Genomic DNA, 17,137 nt, shown 5'->3' with positions numbered 1-17,137 from the left:
AATTGTTATATAATAATTAATGATTTGATTTAAAAAAAACTTAAAATCAAATTAACAGCAGAAAGTAGGACTCGAACACATCAGTATAGTAAGAGCCAATTCAAATGATCAAAATAAATAGCAGATTTCTTAGTTTGTTTGTCCCATCTGCTAACATTAGGAAGCTAGATTTATGACTTATAATGTAGCAAGCCACCAGGTTGTGATAGAGACGCTTCAGCATCACTTTTGGAAGCAGTGAAGTTGTCCATTTTCATATATGGTTGTGGTTCAAATTATGTTTAAATCATGTTCAAGTTTGACTTGTGATCCAGCAGAGGGCGTTCTAAATCTTATCTTAAGCTTGACTGTTGACTGAATGCTCAAGCTAGCAATGTTTCGCAAGGGCACTAGTGAGCAAAGTGTTCCTGAGTGGATCTCGTCTGATTGCCTACTATTTATCAATTTTAGCCGGCCCCTAGCCAGGAGCTCATAACGCCATCACCATCAAGATAGCTGGACTACAAGATTATGCTAGGGATGTATTTTATATCTTGCAGAGATAATTTCAGTCACAGCCCGACATATTGACACAAAACGTACTAGAATAAATGATGGCTCAATTATTTTAAATGCAAAAACATCTAGTTTAAGACGAGTTACCCTCTGAAATTCATAAATATATTTTCTATTGTCGTTACTGTAATTGATCTCGATTAGGGTTAAAGCTGAATTACACGTTTACATGGTTTGCAACAAAAACAATTCCTCAATTACCCCAGTTTACATGATTTCTTTGATGGCTGGGTAAATGTCCAGCAGGATGTTTGTTAGCCGCCAGGCTGATAATATCATCACAAAGAAAAGAAAGGAAAATTGAGGGTTGTCATTAGCGTCTTTATTAGTGTTTGCTATTTGAATTCAGGTACAGCCCAGTACAGTGCACTTCGCCTGGCAACTAGTTTGTTTCTGTCCCCCGCAAACATTTTTTAACAAAGCCTTTGTGTTTCTTTTCTCTTTTTAATAACACTGCTTTGTTTGCAGTTCTCCCTATGTTCTAACGGCTCCATAAAAACACTGAAAGAAAGCAGACTGAGGCATTAAACTGCAGGGAGAATTTTAAAGGTTAAAGAGAAGTTCTCTCCGTCAATCTTTGTAGGATTTAATCCCTAAAATGTTGTAGCGCCACCTCATCATGTGTGTGTTGTATAAGCCTCATCATTCACATTCCTAGAAATGACTAACTGCACATGTTTCCAGAATTACTGAGCAGTAGAGTATTACATAGCTTTTTCATCAACTCAACTCTTTGTTATTTTACCCTGGCCAACATTACTGGCACTGGAAGCATGTCGAAGTCCAGTAGTTGTGATGACATTTTTAAGGAGATGCAGAGGAGGTACAGGCTCACATTGAACTAACTCATTGCAAATGACCAGAACAAACAATATATTCAAGATTCAAACTTACCTATAAATGTGTGAACTTATAAACATCTGATCAGTAATCCTCTGCCGAAAGAAAAATTCACTTTATCATGTTTACACATTGCATGCCTTATCTTCTTCTCAGTAAACTGGCCAATGTTTAGTGTTTGGGCAAGAAATGCTAGGAAACACACTGATGGGAAGTTACTTTTCTGGGGGTGTGCACCTAAGGTTATGTTGTAGGCTACATTGATTTTCGCAACTGATTCAGCCTTAAAGTAATTTTATTTTGTTGTATATCACCCTGGGCTTTGGAAAAAAAATTGTAGCCAAGAATTTTCACTTTTTTTCTTAACATTTTGAAATTTTCAGAAAATAGTAAGAATAGGCAGATTAATCAGTAAAAATAATTGTTAGTTGCAGCCAAAACAAAGATTCAAAGATCACAGGTAAAAGTGAGTGTGTTTGCTGACTTCTGCATAGTGACAATGACAACTGACATGCGAGTGATGCAGCAGCACAAACTATCCCTGGTATGGATTTCATACCAGGGACATATGTTCTCTGCTTTTGAATTCATTAGAGCGAACATGTTTTTTTTCCATTTGTTCAGAATGTGACAGTTCTTCGTCGACACAGCAGCATAATTCAGGTTTTACTCCTGTTGTAATCAGTCTGTGAAAGAGGGGCAATTTATCTTTTCCCCAAAAGAACAAAATTATTATCTTCACTTTCAAACCCTCTTCTGGTTAAACTGAAATTGTTGCTATGAGATTGAACCATGAAGGTAATATTGCTCCTACTTCACTTGCTTTCTCATACTCTCTTACACACACACACACACACACACACACACACACACTATTCATGTACACTTGCACACTTTTAATCGCACTTCCACTCCATCAGAAGCAGGCCCAGCCTTGTATCCCCACAACAACCCAGACACCCCACCACCACCACCACCAGCTCTCTAATAGCATATCGGGTTGCCCCACTCCCCCGGCCAGCGGTAGCACCTCCATTTTCCCAGTGCTGTAATTACTTTAGGGAGCTTCCGCGTGGGCCGCTACAGAAAAGAGTGTGTGCGTGTGTGTGTACACGTGCATTCACAAATGAGAAAGTGCCAGTGTGAGATCAAGCAGAGTGTGTGTTTGTGCACGCATGGACGTTTGTGTGTGAGCGATCTTTGTGCTGTTTGTTTTCCAGTGACAGAGCCAGTCCCCCTGCAGATAGAGTGGGTGATTAACAGGGTTGACGCCTAGAGGGTGGCCCTCTCATTAACACTGAACATACACACACACACACACACACACACACACACACACACACACACACACACACACACACACACACATTGTTCGTTTTTCCTATTTCTAGCTTCTCTTTGTGGGTGCAGGTGGTTCTGAATGAAACTATGATTAGAGAGTCAATATCTGAGATCTTAGAGTCTTTGCGGTCTTTGAGAGTCGTCTATATATTCATGAATTCATTATACATTTAATTCCTAGATTTAAGCTTCATTGTATTATTATTTTAACATTTTTCTCTTTATGTTTTGTCTTTTTCTTTCCAGTACTACGAGATGTCCTATGGGCTCAATATTGAGATGCACAAACAGGTGAGTCTTCCATTTATTCCTTAAGGGAAACTCATTAATTCTCACAGCATAACACATAAAACAGTTGTGTGTTCATGAATAGCATATTGATTTTGCTGTAAATAGTGGAACTAGAGGAAGAATTCCTTTGCTTATGAAGCCTGGGTTCAAACTTTTGTGCATGTTGATGTAGCTATAGGCCCGAAACATTAACAATCCTTGTGTCAGTGTGTTAAATGTTACTATAGTTGGTAAAGGCCGTTCTGCTGTGTTACTGTGTACCAGTGTAGGCTGTGAAATATTTCCTAAAATAAAAGGTCCTTGTTTATATATTTATTTCAATATTTCCCTGCAGCAGCCTGATAAAAGATTCTGTCTGCAGTGTATTTGCAGCAAGTTAAGTCTTCAAGCTCAAAGCTGGTTCACAAGATGAAGCTTCTAAAAACTTAAAAAGAGCTGCAGGTTAATGGAAAATGATCTGAATGTTTTTTACACATCAGGGTGATATTCAGGAATATTATTTACACTGGGCAAACAGCGAAATACTACAGTTCCCATGACATTGTTGCCATGGAGAAGCCGAAGAAGAGTCTCAAATTGTTTTTCACAAAACTCTGAGAATGAATTCACAACCATCTTTTCCTGACCTTCATTTTCTTATGCACCGGCCTACCAGGTGTGTGTTAGACAGTATTCATTTTGATGTGCTGCACAGAAATCACCGTGAGCTTCTTAACGTCAGCTCGCCATTAGTGGTGCTGACAGCATCGTTTAGAAACCTTGTTGAAGGATGACGTTTCAAGACGACCGATCCTTCGTCGCGTTCCGTTACCACACTTGTTTTTCAGCCGTGCTGATGATTCAATAGGGAGATCTTGATGGCCGTCGAAACCCCAGAGGTGCTCCAGCTGCCGATCCTCTAACCTGATCTATGCAGGATTAAACTTTTACTTCCAGAACGTGGAACATACAAAATAGCTCCTCGCTCCTTGTTGTTCCGTCAGTGCAGGCACAGCTGTGCATTCCCAAACCCATTTCCCCCTCTGCACACCTGCAGCTCACTGATTGGCAGGTGTGAATTGCCAAGATAATCTCCGTGTTCGGAGACGTTTGAATGATGTCACCTGAGGCTGTGTGTAAAATGCAAGTGCCATGGGGTCTAGCTGTTTTTGCTGTTGCCTGTAAGTCTCAGAATGTGTTTAAGGTGGTCCATTTTTGGTCAATTGAAGTTTTGCCGGCACAGTCGTTAGAGTGTGGTAGTTGGTGTCAGAAACATTCATTAACGGAATAGTATTTTTCTTTTATTTGCAAAAAATCTATTATTATTGCCCAATACACTGCATTTGAAACAGGAGAGTAAAGGACTTCACCCAATCGGGGGCCCATACATCAGCGGGGGGAGTAATTTATGCTCAGTCTGTAGGAGGGAGAGAGCGATGGGCCTCCGAAGGGCCAGCCCTTATCTGTGACCTCGTCTGGAGCTGCGGTCCACACACACACACACACACACACACACACTGTCTTATGATTGACGGCGCATGCTGACAGCCATATTGGAGGAACCGAGTGGGTTTTGACAAATGGAAACAAACACATACACACACACACAGTTCGCAGCTTCCATGATTTAAAGACCTTCACATATATGCACCGCCACAAACTCTAGGTAGGAGGCATCGCACAGGCACTGTGGTGCATGCAGGGCACACACACACACTAAGCCATATGCGTGCCATTCATTACACCCCGTTTCCTTTATCTGACAGGGAAGAAATTCAAAGTGTGTGTGCGTGGGTGTGTGAGCTGTTTCATACATGTGTGTTTTTGAGAATTTGCTTATCTCTATTAGAGTATATGCTTGTGTGTGTGTGTGTGTGTGTGTGTGTGTGTGTGTGTTTCTGTGGCTCATTACTGGCACACACAACCACTCATGACACACACACGTGTGTGTGTGTGTGTGTGTGTGTGTGTGTGTGTGTGTGTGTGTGTGTGTGTGTGTGTGTGTGTGTGTGTGTGTGTGTGTGTGTGTGTGTGTGTGTGTGTGTGTGTGTGTGTGTGTGTGTGTGTGTGTGTGTGTGTGTGTGTGTGTGTGTGTGTGTGTGTGTGTGTGTGCGCACACAATGTGAGTGGGTGTGGAGAGTCGCTAGTTCCATTAGAGAGTTGAAATTGAAGGGGATGTGTAGAAACGAGTGTCGAGGAGCATTCATGTCTAGGCCTATTGTGCCGAGCCAACCACCCCCTCCTCCTCTGCTCCTCCTCCTCCTCCTTTTTCAACCTCTGTCTCTATTTCCCTCTCTTTCTTTCTCGCTCGCACTCTCACACATTCAATTGCTCCCTCTTGATCACTCTGTCCTACTCAATTCAAAAAATTCCTCTCTGCTCTGTCTTCTCACTCCCTCTCTCTGTGTTCGCTTCTCTCTGTTACTCTATGTTTTGTCTCGGCAAGGAGAAGCAAGGTTGAGTTGTGAATTTAACTGGGAATATGTGGAATGGAGCTGTGTTACTGCTGGGCCCTATTGTCCGGCCTTGCATCGTGTTTTCCCCCTGAACATGTGTGTCCTACATGACAACATACTATTTTATCTATAGTTAGATTGTGTAGCTGAGAGTGAAGGGGCTTTCATTATAGCCCCTTGTACACAGCCTGTTCGATGCGGAAATGTTGTACCTTTATTCCAGCTCGCTGTTTTGTACAAATAAAGAACGTGGATCTATTGTTGTTCTGCCCTCGTGACGGCAGTGGACTAATTGACAGAGCTGGAACAGCATCGGTGTGTAACAGTGTAGAGGGTCTTTGCAAATGTAACGGAATCTCTGAATATGATCCCGTTACTGTACTGCTACATTATTTCATAATGTAAATTATCTGTTCCAGGAGACATCAATGCACATACAGTACAGCACATAGCAGATCTATATACATTATTACAAAAGTAAACATATTCGTTATAATATTAACTGATGTCTGAACGTGTAAGCAGCATTGAGATTGCTCTTTGTTGACTTGGACCTGATAGCTCACATTTCTTTTGAATGTAAAATATTTATTCTTGTAGCTGCCACACTATTGTAGTTAAGTTATAAGTTCAGTATTTCTTTCTGAAATGTGATTAAGTTAAGTTAAGTTAAGTTCACATAAAATGTAACCATAATGTAACTTTGAATGCTTTCCTGTATAATAAATAAATGCTGGTAAGTACAAGTGCAGCAAAACATTTTTAAGACCAGGACTTGAATAATGTGCTCGATTCATTTCCACGACTGTATATCAGGTTATGTCAGTACAGATGATGTAGATGTGATGGCCCAAATTAAAATGTAGCTTTCATGAAGCGTGACATACAACCTCAACAAGTAATAGGTCCTGGTGTATTCATAGCAGGAAAAATGCACAACACTTAGACAGTAAAGCTCAAACAGGAACAAAACCAAAAGGAAGTCTGTGAAATGTTAGGCTTGTTTAGGCTGCCTCTCATGCTTCCCTGAAACACATTTTAAATCAACTCAAACACATTTCTGTCATAGTGCATGCTTTCCTATTTAAACCTCCATTTTCAGAACTATAAATCTATAACTAAATAGACAAAAATACATGTCCATGATCAATGAATTTAATCTGCTACTAGCCAATGATCTATGTCAAGTCTCCTGCCTCAGTTTTATATTATCTAGGGTGGATTCTCACACACGCACGCACGCACGCACACACACACACACATATTGTTCACATTCTGTTAGTAGCAGTAGCACTTGAGGAAGGCTAAAAAGAAGCAGAGAAAAATGTAACGCGAGGACAAAAGAGAGAGGGAAGCATTCGGAGAGAAAGACTGAGAGGAAGGTGATAAAGAGGAGACAGACACAGAGTCGGTATGAGGAGATCGACAGCATAAAGGGCAGTAAAAAAGACGAAGAGTCATAGTTAGCACGGAACGAGTCCCACCGAGACATTTTAGTGAGACATTTCAGAGATATCAGGGAGTGTGTACGTGTAATGATGAGCGGATAGGAGTGAGGCGCTTGATGGGGAGCTGTGCTCTGCATGCCTAATGACTGTTCGGAGGGCCCCTCTCTCCTCATCGTGCCACAAATTAGGCTCTAACACAATTACTGCTGCTTTGCATATCTCAGACGGATTGGATGATTACCAACCAAATGTGATAATAGACCTGCTCGGAGAAAGATGGGGAGTGTGCATGATGAGAAAGAGGAAAGGGTATGTGTGTGCCTCCTTGGGTGATTGTTAATTTGTGCGCGGGATTGTGTGTGTGGGGGGGTGCATCCAAGAGTTTTGAGAGAGTATGAAGTACAAGCAACTTAATTAATGAGGTGATAAAGGGATTCTGATATGGCTGATATGTGTGTGTTTGTGTGTATAATACAAGATGTGTGCCCCAGTTTGGGAAGGTCATAGCAGATGTTTCCCACACTAATGAGATTGTGTTTGGAATCGCTGAACGATCATTTACATTTAATGAGGATTTAAAGGAAAAGTCAGGTTCTTTATATTTTCATGACAACAAATAAGAAAAGACTTATCGTTCTTTTACTGGTCAGCTGAATCATTGGCTTATTTATAGTCAGACATAATGCAATTTGTCTTGGTTGCTGTTTACTTGATGAGCTTTGTCTCATACGTTGTGTTGTTACTTGATATTATGCATTGTACCTGTCTGAATAGTAGTCTGTATTTATATTTTAAGTTGCCATTTTAAAACCTGACCAGAGACAACAAAGTAATGAAAATGATCAAAACCAGCAGTGATACAGAAAAGGTCTCTGGTTCGTCTCTGGTTCGACTCCACGGAGAAACAACAAAAAGACGAACCTGGATTGATCTGTCCAAAAATCCAAGAGGATTCTCCCTACCCTGTCTAGTGCCCCTGAGCAAAGCACCTTACTCCCCCAACATCTGCTCCCCGGGCGCGGTACATGGTCGCTCACTGCTCTGTGTGTCCTGCACCAGATGGGTCAAAAGCAGAGGTTAAATTTCCCTACCTGCATGAGTGTGTCAGTGCATGTGTTTGGGACAAATAAATGCATCTTAATCTTAATCTTAAGTATTGTCTCTGTACGCTGGGTATCACATGATGAGACCAAAGTAGGAACTACATACCGTGATCAATATGCCATTTTCACAGCAGATATTTTACTTGTAACAGTAGAAAATACAAAGGTTTAAAACATAAGTAATGGCTCTGTTGCATTTAAGTGTCCCAGCAGTCATGTGCAGTTGTTCAGCTCATTAAAGACATTGTCAGGACCGATTTTTCCCCTCCTACATAAACTACTGAATTCCATTTTTTTCCTAATCAATCAATGTATTTGATGTGGACTCCTCAAATAACCTGGAGGAGTTTGTGACCTATACTGCATCTATCCATCAGGGGCAGTGTGCGAGATGATATATATCACTTTGAGGAACAGTTATGTCGTCCATCTGTAGATACACTCTATGATTGCAAAAACTTTTATCTTCCCCTCACTGGCCCATTTTTAGATTATTTTTATGATGTACAAAGTACTGAATGAGCTTTCCCCTTCATACCTGTCTGATCTCCTTAAACCAGATATTATATCTCATCCTCTGCTCTTCTGAGAACAAAAGGTTCCTGTCTGTGCCCAGAGTTAAAAAGAAGTCTGCTGGCTGCAGGGTCTTTTCCTATCGCCCCCCCCTTTCCTCTGGACTAACCTGCCTGCTGACATCGGACTGTCTCACTCAGTCGAAGCCTGTGAATTTAAACTCAAAACTCACCTTTCAAACGTCACTCTCAGTTCGTGCCTTATTCTTTTATTATTTCAGTCTGTGTAGCTGTTATCATAAACCACCAACGGGTCGGCCTCAGTTTCAATGAATTATTTATACCTGGTTTATAAAGTACAGTCCATGTTGTCCTGCTGACCAGATTTTTACAAACTTTCTGAAAACCACATCTGCTTCGGTTGTAACAGTTTGTTTGCTCACTCAAGCCCATAAACGTCCAGGCAGTGTTGCCTTCTCTCTCCTTCTCCTAGTGTCTGCCTTTTAAAACGTTCTCCTTGCTTTTGTCACCAGGTCCTCGCTCATGGTCGGAATGGTTGGGTCCGTGTAAATAGTATTATAAAGAGTACTGCTTAGACCTGTTCTACATGAAAAGTCCTGTAACTTCTATTATGATTTTGCGCTACACAAACAAAATGGATTTGGTTTGACTTAGATGGCAGACCCATGACATAAGGTGGAGTTTATAACATTCATGCTCAAAATGATGAACTGAATATAAACCGAATTTACATTCATACAATAAATATATATCTTTATATGGTTGCTTTCAGACATGCACTGAACTCTGCAGATACTCTCTGGATGAGGTGCATTTGTGAACTTAAATGTTCCAGTGAGACGCTCCGCAGTTCCTGCTGACTTTCTCACGAGGCCTCCAAGTATAAAGTCGAGAGAAATCCAGGAGAATCCGATGTGTGAACACAGCAGGGAATTCCCCGCTGGATTCACAGCGAGCGAGTGGGTGGTTGATGACGCTTCTAACACACGGCAGACGCATAAATGAAAAGAAAACTCAATCTTCTCGTCAGAATATTGCAGAGGATTTGATGTTGTGAACGCGTCTGTGCAAAGAACATCCTGCTGTGTTGCACATGTGTGAAAGGCAAACTGGGTAAACTCCGTAGCCAATTCACTGGATTTTACCCGCAGGTCGTGTCTGAAAATGTCTTATGGTTATGAACTATACATGTCTACTTTAACACATACCCATACATTTATACTCATCATACACATAAGCCATAAAAACAAACTCCAGACTCTCCATCTTTTGTTCCTCTCAGTGCTGTGTTGTTCGGTCTGACAGCTGCAGGCAGAGTTGCTGCTCTCAGCCTGTTTGTTCTGCACTGGATGTGTGTGAAATTTGTGCGGCTCTGTTGTAGTGGATTTGGATTATCTGCTCTTGTCTGTGGGAGCAGCATGTTCACTCCTGCTCTGGAGAGATGGGAGTTGTGCTGGTGTGGAGCGACCACTGGAAAATGTCCTGCGGGACCTTTTTTTGCACCTACTGGCTTTTGTTGCACTCTGCCATACTGCAGCAATGGCCTTACAGCAGTAAAGGTGGAAACACAGTCCTCACAGGATAGGCTCTGTCTGATTTAAACCTTCAGAGAGTGGAAACATTTAGATGCTGTCCTCACTGCCGGTTCAACAAGAGTTTCCTTGTTGAGGTTTGAGTCCAGGTGACAACCTTGGAACTGTATTTGGTGGAGGTCGAGTGGGACTGCATGTACCCCAAGAAGCAGAGGTGCAGGTTGTGGTGGTTTTCTGGAGAATCCAATTCTCATATCCACAGATTTTTACCAGTGAGCAACAGGCTCTGCTTGAATTACTCAACCCAAGACCCTGAAACTGGAGCAGCCAAATAAAAAATAAAAGGCCTCATGGAACATTGTTGGTTAGGGCAAGAAAGGTGGTTACCATTTGGTACATAAACTGCCACCTACAGTATATACTGAATATCAAAAATTTTGTGCGATACCTATCAAAATATGACATTAAGCAAAATTGTCTTTGAAAATACATACATACAACATACATACATCATTGTGTACAAATATGTTCTCTGATGTCTGCCAATGCTTAAAGGCAGTGAAAAGATGAAATTAAGACTCCCCACTTCTTATCTGGCACCTCATTTGTTGCCTGCGTTCCATTGAAGCAATTTTTACCTTTCATGCTCCCAAATCACAAGCAGCTCCCCGACACAGCCAGATGAAGCACAGTCAGCGATAATGACACAAGTCCCCTGGACCTAACATGTGCAGCGAATGAACAAGAAGAGCGAGGGAGCTGTCAATCAGTCACAGTTTGTACTTTCCCACACGGTCTTAACCAGACCTAATGAGGCCTCTCAAGTGAGAAGTCCTGTGTAGGTGGACGGACGGCGCAATCACACAAAAATTTGCTTCCCATTAATTTCCCGTGTAGAACAGAGCGAGACACGTGTGCTTCTGGTTGTGAATTGGCTGCAGAGAGTTGGTGATAGCTTGTGCAGTTTATGTTTCCAGGCCTGCCTGCACTATTTCATGTCCCCTCTGCTGTTGGCCACACTTTATAAATGTTGCCAGGTGGATTTCAGTCCAACAGCACCATTAAAGGTTTGTATGGGCTGGAAAAACATATTGATGAGCAGCACCACCTCACTGGATGATGCTCCTTCATCATTACAAACATGGGGACTCTATTTTATTTTGATTCAGTAATTCATACACCAAGCTGGTGCTGTAAACATACATAGGAAAAAAATGTGGTCAAGTTCATCTGCTTCTTAAAATAGTCACCAACAGTCACATGATTTACTATGACACATCACTGTCATATCACTACTCCAGAGTTTCCAAGCACCCAAAACTGAGAAGCTGCTTGCCCTTTTTTAAGTTTAAAATCTCAAAGGCTGTGTTGTACAGACAAGCAAAACTGAGACGTTTAGAAACCGTGATGCAGTCGCCTGATTGGTTGTCATAAGTCACGACTCAACCACCCGCTGTGAAGGCAAACTGTTGTTAACACTTTCTGTCACTTGTGTGACAGTTCCACCTTGTTGTCGGTTGCAAAGAAGAAATCTATGCTCTTTTTTTTCCCACAATTTTTCTTTCCTGTTTTCTGTAACTAAGCAACTATCTGCACAATAGACAATCCATTTCCTGTTTACACCGGCATTCGACCCAGTCTATACATGAATGGTCACGTGATTTGTATTTTGATGTATTTTCTTATAGGCAGGGAACTGTTAGTGATATGGAGCTAAAACGCTTGGTGGACAGCGATCGTTTTAGTTTTATAATGAAAATGTATTAATGTAGATGTAGCCTTAGAAGAGACACTTTTTTAATTTGTGACTAATATTTAATGACGGAATAAATGGTCTTCAAAAGTCGTGGTCTGATATGTTGAAAATAAACCATTTTGAATGGTGCCAATATTATCATTTAACTAATTAAGTCTCTCTCCACAGGCTGAGATAGTGAAGAGATTGAATGGGATCTGTGCACAAGTCCTCCCCTACCTGTCTCAGGAGGTAAGTACACACACTGTGGCGCGCACACACACACACAGACACACACACACACACTGACACAAAGACGTCACTGATCCCTGACCCTCGGCCCTATTTCTCACATCGTGGAATGAGATCACCCTCATTCCCGCCTCATTACCTTTCCACCTCTGTGACCCCTCGCTCCGCTTCCCTCCTTCCCCTCCTCTCCCCTCCTCTTCTCTCCTCCCGTCATTCATCATCAAGCACTTCCTGTGTTCCTTTCCACCCCGCTTTCACTATTATTCCTCCCTCCCCCACCTTGACTTTTTGCCATATTCAATCTGCCTCCCTTCCCCCTGTCCTCCCTTCCCCCCCTTCCTTTTTGACATTCTCCTTCACTACCCTCCCTCCCTGTGCAGCCTCCTCCATCCCACTCCTCTTTTCCTTTATACATGCATGTGTGTGTGTGTGTCAGTGAAATAAATGGTTGTGTGATTCAGATAAGCCATGCTCTTATCTGCCCAACCGGGGTTTGACCTCCACCCATTACAGCACACCAGCCGACCATCCATTCACCAGTGTCTCACAGGGCCTTTGTGTGTGCGTGTGTGCGTGCATGTGAGTGACTAGATGAATGGCATTGGGGGTGGGGGGGTTGCATCACCAGCGAGGGTTGTCGGGTCTCTGTTGCAACTATTGATATTGATCTAACCTTTTCACCTCTCAAACCCCCTCCCCACAAACCCTCCTCCCCTTGTTTCTGCCTCACGTTTATTGTCTCCCTCACTTTCCTCCTCTCGTCTTTAACACCCCCAACCCACTCTTCTGCCTCCAGCACCAGCAGCAGGTTCTGGCAGCCATAGAGAGGGCCAAGCAGGTCACCCCTCCAGAGATGAACTCCATCATAAGGGTACGATTTTCCAGCCCTGCCAGAGGGTCTTGTGATGGCTAGAGAAGCACAATTATTAGCGATTAGAATCAACTAAATGTTTTGCTTTGATGACGTTCATTTAATGAATAATTGTTTATGAGCTGAATGAGTGGGGAAATTTAATCTGTTAGCATTGATGTAGTTGTTAATGTATATGTTGGCAATTTTGAGATGACGTAGTACTGTAACTTTACTTCTTTGATGGTAAGAAAAGGAAGATTCAAAGAGCCTACAGCTCAGGCTGAATGGTCCTGATTATAAGATCTTACTTTGAGTGGATTTATTTATGAGTGGAAATAATTATAACCATTATTTTTTAATAGTTTTGTCTCTAAAATACCAGAAAATAAACAAAAATGAGGCAATCATTTCGTGAAGCCCAGAGCTATGTCCTCACAAAACAATTAAACGTTTGTTATAAATACAGAATTTACATTACATTAGATTAAAATACATTACATCTTCACAAAATACAGACTGGGACTGTGCATGATTTGGCATTTCAAATCTAAACAAATCTAGTAAACCGGTAAGAGTTGCAGCTTTAGTTTGGAGTTAAAAAATGCTCAATCAGACCATTTCAATTCTACAGCTATAGATCCAATGCTTCATCATAGTGGCTGTAGTATTAGCCAGCTACACTTACTTAATCATTATCTGCCTTACGCTAGCTAGCCTTAGCTACTCCATAATTTTACTAGAGGTTTAGCCTTAGCTAGGCTATCTACTCCATCATTTTACTATGAGTCTAGTGTTTGCTAGCCTGACTTCTCTGTCATTATGATTCATGATTCACACAGTTGCCTCGCCATTTTCTTCCCGTCTGTTGCTTTAGATACAGAGGATACAGGTTCACATAGAACTGAGAGAATCCAGTTATATCCATTTTCACATTGTTGCCATTGCCTTCTTGTGATACAGAGCATTTGAGCTCCATTGTGAGTAAAGCTAAGCTGTAGGTTGTAGGTTTCGACTTAGGAGACTCAGGCAGTTATTCAGGATTGTGTTAAACATCAACCCACTGATGTGTCACCATGTAGAGTGTGAGTACAGTGGTTCAAATTCAATGGCTGTCTGTATATGAAAATGAAAAGAGTGTGAGTGAGTTTTTTTTGTGTATTAGCCTATGTTTAAATTTTAGATTTTTACTTTTACTCCTTTTCTCTTGGTGTTATAAATACACAGTGCTGCAGATTTTCCATTTGCTACCGAGTATGTATTTTAACTATGACGTGAATTCCATCTGTCCCAGCTTGAACTCTTAGTGCTCTGCCTCAGGCATTATATATTAAACCCCAGTTGTGATGTATATGAGCTCCGTGCACTGCAGACTTAGCATTTTCCTACAGTATCAGTGTTTTGAAGTGATTTGTGTGCTGTGTCTGCCCGGCTGTGCCTAAGTTGTGTCTGGTTGTCTTCCATGCAGCAGCAGCTCCAGGCTCACCAGCTGTCACAGCTCCAGGGCCTGGCCCTACCCATGACCCCCCTGCCTCTGGGCCTGAGCCAGCCATCCCTCCCCGCTGTCACCACCTCCTCCGGTCTCTTCTCCCTCTCCTCCCTGCTGGCCTCCCAAGCCCAGCTGGCCAAGGAGGAGAAAGCGTCACGCGAAGGAGTCGACAGCCACCGCGAGGAGGACGGAGACAAGTCTGATTAGATGTTTCCAGTTCAGCTCTGTTTCTAACCAGAGACCTGAATCCAGAGATCTGAGCCCCCTTGGCCTACAGTCGCTCTCCTGGTCTCCCTCTATCTGACCTTAGCTATCATTGGCTTTAATCCCTTCACCATTTACCATTTACCTGGATGTTTTTTATCCTCCCTTCTCTCTATCACACCAGTGTCTCTTTCTTGTATGCTGTGTCTTTTCTTCAAACTCTCTCTCTTTTTTGTATGTAATACAACTTTGTTTCTACCATGTTTTTTCTTTTTTATCAGGACTACTTTCTATTTCGGTTGCTTCCTGCCGTCCTGTTGCTCTGTCTCATGTTTAGTTTCAGTTTTTTTCCCCCCACCATCCCTCTATTCCTGTCCTGTCCCCCCCCCCCCCCCCCCACACCTCCTGCTCTGAGGGGGCTTGGACAGCACTGTCAGACAGGACTGATCTATGGGAATGAACACGCAGTCCTGTAGGTGTTAAGACAAGCTAAATGTTAAACAGAGGGATTCTTTGGCGAGTTGTAAAAACTGTCACATCCCATCATTCCTACAAAACTCACTTTCCTAAGATAAGGTCTCACATAGCTTAATAGTGTTGATTTCTTTTTTTGTGTGGCAGCTTACATTGCATGCATTTATTAAAACATAAAATCGGCCTTGAGTTAACATTTGATGGATCAGAGAATTGTTTGAAAATTGCCTAATGCCCAAACTAAAGGGAGCGATAAACCTGTTGTTTTGTTTCCTACAGCTACCGTCACATTCTGACCAAAATTGTTTTAATAAGACCCCTCCAGAAAAATAGAGATTGTGTATAATCCTGAATTTATATGGAGAAAGGAAAAGCACCTTGTAAGAGCTAACCTCGTGCTGAGAGCTGTCAGTCCAGATAACAAACCCACCGTAGTAAGTAATCCCCCATATTTACGATCCTCCTCGCCTGACCCTGTGAGGTACGTCAGATCAATCCGCCCAGCACCTTAAATACAAGACAACTTTTTTTTAATCAGACATTAAAGAGAGCAGAGGCGGCAACAGAAATAACCGAGATGCCACTCATGCAACCGCCCCCCCACCGCCCCTTTCATCTTTAACGTGCACTAATATTCGAGCAGACACTTGCAGGGAAAGAGCGTGCATGCTGTGTGTTTGACAGCAGAGGGCAGCGTGTGTCTTTGAAGAAGCGTCCTTCACGGGCTCAGGCTTGAGCTAAAAACAAGGACAGGACAGAGAGCAGGCTGTGTCACGAGGGGGACGGCTTATTGACCCTCGCTGAGTGTACAAACTTAATAAACAGAGACGAGACTGGAGACGTCGAAACTCTGCATGCGGTCCGTCCCAGTCTCTGTCATGAACCAGATCTTGAGGAGTAGCCTTTGGTCTATTTTAAGAAACATCTGTGTCCTCCCATTAAGATGGAAACATTGTCCCGCTGTACATTGAGATTCACTCAGTGCGTTTGGATTCACTTGAACACACAGGTCTGCCACGTATTTGACTAGCACGACATTGCACAGGTGATTTAACATCTTAATACGCCACTGAAGTCTCCAAGATCTAACAATTCATATCAGACAGATGCAGCCCGGAAAGCTTCTTCGGCTCCGTCAGTCTCACCACCCTGCTCATCCACCCTGCTGTTTTCATTTATAATGTTACCTCGTCTGATTAGACCTCTCGTCAGGGGGAAGTTGAAAGTGTCTACATGGACCCGCTGCACCACTGTAAACATTATAGTGCCCTCAGTGGCCCAGTGGTCCAAACACAGGCCGTACAGTAGGTTTTCAAGGTCCCCGGCTTGTGAACTTTGAGGCATCTTCTTCCCTCACTTCCTGTCATGTCTTCAATGTCTGACTTAGAACAAAAATAACCTAAAAGTACTAAATAAATATCCCACAACTTCAGAATTCAGTGCTCACTATAGAGAAGTTGCTCTTAAACATTCGTCCAAAAGTAAACGAAACAAAAAAGTTCCAGAGTAGTTTTTAGTGAAATGAGGGTAATTGTCGCCATGTAAATACAATTGGGTTGAATCCATTTTCCCCTGGTCATCCTCACACACTGTAACTCCACCTCCCCAGTTTGAGAACCACTCTAGAAAAACCACCTGATCTGTGTGAATGAGGGAGTGATTTCAGACAGTGTCTATGTACTTTTGAAATGATTGCAAGTTGAATTTACACATGATAGTGGAACGAATTGTTGATTCCCATGTTTATAAGTCAAGCTTTCAGTAAACAACAGAAGGACTGAAGAGTTGCGTGTTCTCTTTGAAGGTTACAAACACTGTGAATTGACGACATACCACTCTTTCCATTACATTTCAGCTTAATTAAAAAGGGCTTTGGTTGACACGAGGCGTTTGGCTTTCAGGCATGAGTCTGATGTATTAAAGGTAAACGTCACACACATCAGTTTTCAGGGAAAAAGAGTCTTTCCCACTTTCTAAAACTTTAACTCTGACGACATGACGGCAGCAAAACATGTGCAACAAAACTACTGGTGGTGTGACGGAGCGTAATCTCCA

General features: G+C 42.3%; 1 protein-coding gene across 2 annotated transcripts in view; it reads left to right on the top strand.

Annotated features, from left to right (window-relative positions):
* The window catches only part of tle5 (TLE family member 5, transcriptional modulator), a 39,422-nt gene extending 22,558 nt beyond the window's left edge, over window positions 1–16,864 (top strand). The window contains exons 4-7 of one of the 2 annotated variants that reach the window (XM_053430335.1): window positions 2,983–3,027; window positions 12,003–12,065; window positions 12,862–12,936; window positions 14,387–16,864. In XM_053430335.1, coding sequence (XP_053286310.1) covers window positions 2,983–3,027; window positions 12,003–12,065; window positions 12,862–12,936; window positions 14,387–14,611 — 408 coding nt within the window. In that variant the 3' untranslated portion in view covers window positions 14,612–16,864. Of the gene's footprint in view, window positions 1–2,982; window positions 3,028–12,002; window positions 12,066–12,861; window positions 12,937–14,383 lie in introns of both variants that reach the window. The other variant, XM_053430334.1, reaches the window with a different exon arrangement.
* The last annotated feature ends 273 nt before the right edge of the window (window positions 16,865–17,137 follow it).

This window comes from Pleuronectes platessa, chromosome 9, assembly GCF_947347685.1.
Source record: "Pleuronectes platessa chromosome 9, fPlePla1.1, whole genome shotgun sequence".
In the NCBI taxonomy this organism is placed as follows: Eukaryota; Metazoa; Chordata; class Actinopteri; order Pleuronectiformes; family Pleuronectidae; genus Pleuronectes; species Pleuronectes platessa.
Note: the sequence above shows the minus strand (reverse complement) of the source record. Positions and strands in the feature narration are given on the sequence as shown.